The sequence below is a fragment of the Rissa tridactyla genome, chromosome 2 (assembly GCF_028500815.1).
Source record: "Rissa tridactyla isolate bRisTri1 chromosome 2, bRisTri1.patW.cur.20221130, whole genome shotgun sequence".
Classification (NCBI taxonomy): Eukaryota; Metazoa; Chordata; class Aves; order Charadriiformes; family Laridae; genus Rissa; species Rissa tridactyla.
This window is the reverse complement of record NC_071467.1, coordinates 152026125-152032124: the sequence shown is the minus strand read 5'-3', so window position 1 is coordinate 152032124 and position 6000 is coordinate 152026125. Positions and strand designations below refer to the sequence as shown.

The 6000-nt window shown below is 48.8% G+C and overlaps 1 protein-coding gene across 2 annotated transcripts in view; it reads left to right on the top strand.

Annotated features, from left to right (window-relative positions):
* Positions 1-2689: 2689 nt before the first annotated feature.
* ITGB1 (integrin subunit beta 1) overlaps positions 2690-6000 on the top strand; it is a 44064-nt gene continuing 40753 nt past the window's right edge. Inside the window, exon 1 of one of the 2 annotated variants that reach the window (XM_054189452.1) lies at positions 2690-2921. In XM_054189452.1, coding sequence (XP_054045427.1) covers positions 2913-2921 — 9 coding nt within the window. In that variant the 5' untranslated portion in view covers positions 2690-2912. The remainder of the gene's footprint in view (positions 2922-6000) is intronic. The other variant, XM_054189453.1, reaches the window with a different exon arrangement.

Genomic DNA, 6000 nt, shown 5'->3' with positions numbered 1-6000 from the left:
TCCACAACACAACCTGGTCATGCAGATAATATGTATTTATATTATATATGTGTATATATATAAAAATGACTCACTGACAAAAGGCCAAAGATTCTCAGACTGTGACCACTGGTGCTCCACCAACCACTTCTGCGATTCCGGGCCCCTCTTTTGCTAGTGGCTTAGATTAAAAGATAGCCAGACAGAATGAAAATACATCTTTCAATGGGCTTTTAAAGCAAAACTTTGGTAGGTATAAAAGATAATGCCACGTAATTAAATCAGCTGCACCTACTAAGTAACATAATTTGCAAAATATACCATAAACACTTTGAAAGCAATAACCAAAATACTAAAATATTTATTTTTCTGCTTACTTGTGTGAATTTCTCAATAATACAATATGCAAATAATCAGAAACCAAAGTACTTTACTATTTCTGCTAATATCTGCTGGCCTGTGATGGTATATTCTACAAGACAGAAATTTACTTCCTATATTGTTCACAGAAAATTAACATACGTTACACATAAAACAAAAGGCATCGCTACCAAATGACAGTCCTTATTGTCTTCTAAATATAACCTGAGTATTAAATACACATAAAAAACAGGAAAAATGCTGCATTAATTTAATATAATTAAGCTAATTAATTAAAATTAAGTTTAACTGAAGTATTATGACTCTGATATTTTCCAATTACTATATGGGTTTGAAATATGCAAGTACTTGGAGAAGGAAGAGTTGAAAACTTATATCCAAATCTCGTAACAAAGACCCACAATCTCTCAAAATCACAGAAAAAATCAATAGTGAAGACAACAGCAAATCCAGCAGTATCAAAAAAATCAGCATATATATTAAGTGAATAGATATCATTCACAGTCCTGTCTCCAGCGCCATTTTCTCACCTGTTTTCTGTAAGATGCAAGGATACGGATTCTCAGAAACAGTACCCAAGCCTAACAGTGACCCACACACTCCCTACCTGCCTGCTCCAGCCATAAAAACCTGGGGTTTTTGAGCCCTTCTTTGCAAAAACGTTCACTCATTCTCCCAGATGTCATATATACTGCAGTATGGAGATGCTACATTCAACATTTTGACATCATCTGCAATTGTGTCTGCTGGCTCAGACACCTCCAGCACTTTTTTCTGACATCTTTAGTACTTCAGAAGTGTTGGAAAATAACGAATGGCATTCATGCACATCTGTACTCTCCAAAGGAGTCCAGAAAGCAGCCAAATAATTCCATGATTTTTTTTCAGCCATTTGGAGATTTTTTTCCTCCCAATTTCCCATCACATAGCACAGCCAGCCACTGGCAACTTGGCACCACATGTCTGAGCTGAGCGTTGGGTAGTACTTGAAGCACCAGTTTGTTAAGCAGTTTTATTTACTCCTCATAGCCCCAGCAATCCCAGGCACACTTTTGCCACTGCTTGTTTGCAGTCCACCATAGTGGACTTCTGCTCACCATTTGCATATTCTGGCAAAAAGTGCTTTTTTCCCTGCAGTAAGGAAGCAGGGAAGAATACCTTGGCTAAAACTCATTTTTCTCCACTAGTACTTAAATTTCTTACATTTTTGGCAGATCACTACCCTTCCAGCATTTGCTTTTATTTTGCACGGCATATATTTCTACCATTTAAAAACGCTGGGTTTATAGTAGCTTCTTTCCCTGTTCCTGTCAGTATTAATATTATACGCTAATTTACCTGTTGCAACATACGGTCTCTGGCTTCCTTATCTCTGATAGTCAAAGTTATTTCTCTTCCACTTCATTTGTCCAGTGTTTACTTTTGATGAAGCTGCTTGGAGCAGCAGTCTATCATTTCAATCTCATTTTCTAACACCATTTTAAAAGTTTTAAAATTATAGTTGTACCAGCATTCAAAGCTTCCGCTAATGCAGCGATGTTAATAGACTACACCCCAAAAAACTGCACTGCCCACATGGAACACAGGGTTGAATCACAGGGTGTGCTTGAGTACGGCAGAAACACCATTAATTTTTTTATTTTGAAGTGCAGCTGGAAACAAAGCAGGATAAAAATTGTTCTCAATTTGCAGCACCCCTCTTTTAGTCAATCATACCAATGTAAGAACGGGCAAAATAAGAACTCCAGTGGCCACACATTTTATGACTGTGAGCTGTGCATTCATAGTTTGGGTTCCCATCGCTCCTTACCTCAAAAAAGTGACAAATGCTATGTTTTGGGGTTTTTAACGAGTAGATCCTCCAAGAACCTACTTTAAGGAGCACTAAACGCCAAGGGCACGCATCAGCAGACTCCGGCCAAGGGACTTGGGGTGGATCCGCTTTTTAGCTTGGACTACCAGTCTCACGCCGAGCTCCCCCATCGCTTACTGACTCCCACCGCTTTTGGGGACCTTTGCGAGCAGTAGGGGCGGGCGCTGCCCGCCTTCCCCGGCCACCCCGCTGTCCCCACGCATGTCCCGGCCCCGCGGGGGCTGTGGAGCGGGGCGACGGGCGGCCGGGGCACCAATAAACCCCACCAAATAAGGCGCTGGCGGTCGCCGCGAAAGGAGGTTGGGGACAAGCGGGGGACGAGCCCCTCTCGCCCCTCCCGGGGCAGGGAGAGCCTTTCCCTCCCTCCGTCCGTCCCTACCCCGCCGCAGCGGACCCGCCTCCCCCGCCCGGGCTTGACGGCAGCGGGGAGGAATGTGTTTCCGGGGCGGGGAAAGCGCGGCCGAGCGCGGACCTTCCCCTCCCCCGCCGCACGGGGCTCCCCCTCAGCAGCTCGGAGACGAGGCGGAGGCGGCGGGCAGACGGACGGACTGAGGGGGAGCGAGGCCGGGCGTCCCGCCGCGCCCAGCCTAGCTCAGCCCGCTCCCGGGACGCCGGGGAGCTTCAGTCAGACAGGCGGGCCGGAGCGCGCCCCCTGCCCGGAGCCCGCCGTGCCGCGGCCATGGCCGAGGTAGCGGGGAGGACGGGGAGGGGGTTGGAGCCGGCCGGGGAGCGGACAGAGCGGTGCCCGCCCGGCCCGCGGGGCCTCGTCTCGGGCGTGTCCAGAGGGCGGCGAGAGCGACTTCCCGCTGCCCGCCCGGCAGCAGCCGGGAGCCGCCACCGCCCCGGGGCGCGGGTCCCTCAGCGCCCGTCCCGGGCCGACAAGGGGGAGTCTCGCCTCGCCTCGCGCCTGCCGGGGCGGTGTGCTTGTCCCGGGCGGGCGGGCGGGAAGGTGTCGGGCCCAGCCCGCGGCTTCCTGTGGCGGCGGGACGGCGGCCTCGGGCCTCCCGTGCCGGTAGGGGCCGGCCAGGCCTTTGTCCGCCCGGAGCCCGGCCCTGCCCTGCCCGGGCAGCGCCCACGGCCGGGCCGCCCCGACCCTTCCCTCACAGCGAAGGTGGGCGCCGGTGCCCCGCTCGGAGCTGCCATGTGCCGTCCGCTGCCTCCCGCCCGGCGGTGCCCGGGGAAGGGGCAGCGCTGGGTGAAGTTTGGGGCGGCTTCCCCGGGAGGGCGGGCCGCCCCCTCAGAGCCCGGGCCGGCTGAGCCGGGCGGGGGGGGAAGGCTCGTCTCCCGCGGGAAGCGGGCGCTGGGAAGGGGAAGGAGTTGCAGGAATGAGGCAGTGCAAGAACTTGGATATCTAGATTTTTGACCCGCAGATATCTGCTGAAAGTGACCATTAAGAGCGGGGTGCGGGCACCGTTTGAATGACGGCACGATCGTAGTGCGGGGTTTTGACTGCTCGGTGCGTTCAAATTCGTGCGCTTTTTGCTCTGAGCCTTTATAGCTTGCTGTAGGCTTGTGTCGGGGTGGAAGTGGGGATGTGAGGCCTCTGAGTGTGAAATGCTTCACGTGGAGATTTCTGAAATAACTTACAGTGATAGGAGCACGGTGTTTTGTCCCATGTTACTGCCTTCCTATGCCGATGGTTGGAAGGAAACATGAAGTGATATGAAATTCCTTCTGACTCACTGTTTAGCCCATGTCAGATGTCTTTATCTTATGGAATAAGTGTCTGACTGCCTGTTAGACTCATCAGGTAGTCTTTGTGACTGTTTTTCCTGATGGGAAAAAAAAAAAGTTGATCAGTGTTCTTGGTTCCTTCTGCATTTGTCTTTGGTATAATACAACAGTCCATTCATGCCAACACATGTGCACGTACCTGTTGGGTGGAAATGTTGATTTTTCTGGTAGATTTGCCATTGGTGCTACAGTCGTGTTCATGCCAAGACACACAAACCTTTAGGTTGTCTCTATTCGTAGTAGTGGAACTGCTCACGGCTAATGCTGCATTTGTGCTTAAGTACTGAAATGGAGCAGGATTTTATGTATGTGAAAACAGATTTAGATAATCTGTACTGTCGGTGCATTAATCATTTGGTAGGTGATGGTGATAGGGTGAGAAAAATATTTTTTTCTATTATGAAATGAGTATGACTTGGTAGCAGCTTTTTTTTTAAGAAATGTTTTACTACTAAAAAGATGTAAATTAGGCAAAATTAAACAAGACTTTAAAAGTAGCGAAGACGTTCATTGTCCACATCCATCCCAGTGATGAAATTGATGATTCATTCTCCTGTCAGAAAAAATATCACTTGCCTCTGGCAAATGATTAAGTAGCATTTTGTAAGCCTGCCTAAGGCTATATTTATAAGGGTTGCAAAAACAGTGAGCCATTGGCAATAGGTAGGCAAGATGAGGCAAGTTTAGGATGCGAACACCTTCAACTTTTGTCCTTTTTCAAAGATGTTTCAGCTGAAAGGTGCAAACCTGACAGGCGTGCAGAACGAAATCTTACCTTGATTAAAGTTGAAGTTGGTAAATGCTGTATCTGTTTGCCAGCCTCGTCATAAATGAACCAGACTTATTTCAAAATGAAATGTCAGCAGGTAAAAATCTGGTGTTCTTTGTGTGTGCAGCCAGCTCTGTACATTTGGTCAACCGACCTGCATCATGTTCCTGGGTATGCCCACCCTTGTGAAGGACTGATTCGGAGGGATGCGAGCTTCTCTTAAAATACGTATCAATTTGTGATGCGAGTGCAGAATTTCAGTGTTTTGTCTTGAGTTTCAAGTGACTCAAGTGGGTAATCTTCTACCACTTCCTTTGGGAAGTGATTCCCACAGCTGAAAACAAACTGTCAGGAAACTTTTCCTGCTGTTCTTTCTTCCTGATTCATGATTTTATTCCTCTGCTCTTAACCATCCTCCCTGTAGCTCTCTTAAGGTAGCTCTGTTATGGTGCAGTTTTGAAAAGAGCTTGTTTGCTATAGCAAGGCTCAGGAAGTAGATAACTTGCGTAGCAGAAACGCAAGCTTGGGGAGAGCGATGCAAACATGGGGTGGACACGTGCTATGTTCTCCATTGCCCTGAATATAATTCCCTCGTTGCCACTGGTATGAGTGCTCTTCAGTTGTTTGTAAATAGTTGTCATGCCTACCTTTCCACCCAGTCTTGATTTAGTCGGGTGATGTGATGCACACTTAGCTGGTGGTTCTCCCAGCCCTCTGATCAGCCTGCTGCAGGCTTCCTGGCTGTCCGTGGCTCTTGGTTACGTGGCCTTCAGAAATGGTTCCAATTGCAATTGTGGCAGGACTGCAGTTAAACAGGCTGTTGAAGTATCTCCTCTTGATGGGACTCGTTCTGTAAGCCACCATCAAAGGCTGTAGCTCTGGAACAGGCTCCATACACATAGAAGTTTCCTTCTAGCGGACATGCATGCAAAGTCCCTGCTGTTCCTCTCCTGCCTGCGGGCCAGGGGGCCTGGGCTTCTTCAGTACAGACCTGCATGTGGTGCCTTCAGTCGTGTCACTATACAGGTAGGGAGCAGAGGTGTGAGCTGCGCTGCCCTCTGTTCCCTGTTAGTTCAGAGGAAGCGTCATACCCACCATGTGCCTTGGGGAGTGGGTTTTTCAGGGGAAAGAGTAGAGGCTGCATGGAACTTTGCTGGCGATTGGTATACCCTACCTCCTCTTCCTCCCCACCCCTTTCCAAATATATTTTGTACCCCTTCTGTGTGAGAGAGACTATTATAATCAGTCAGATGTTGCAAAACTG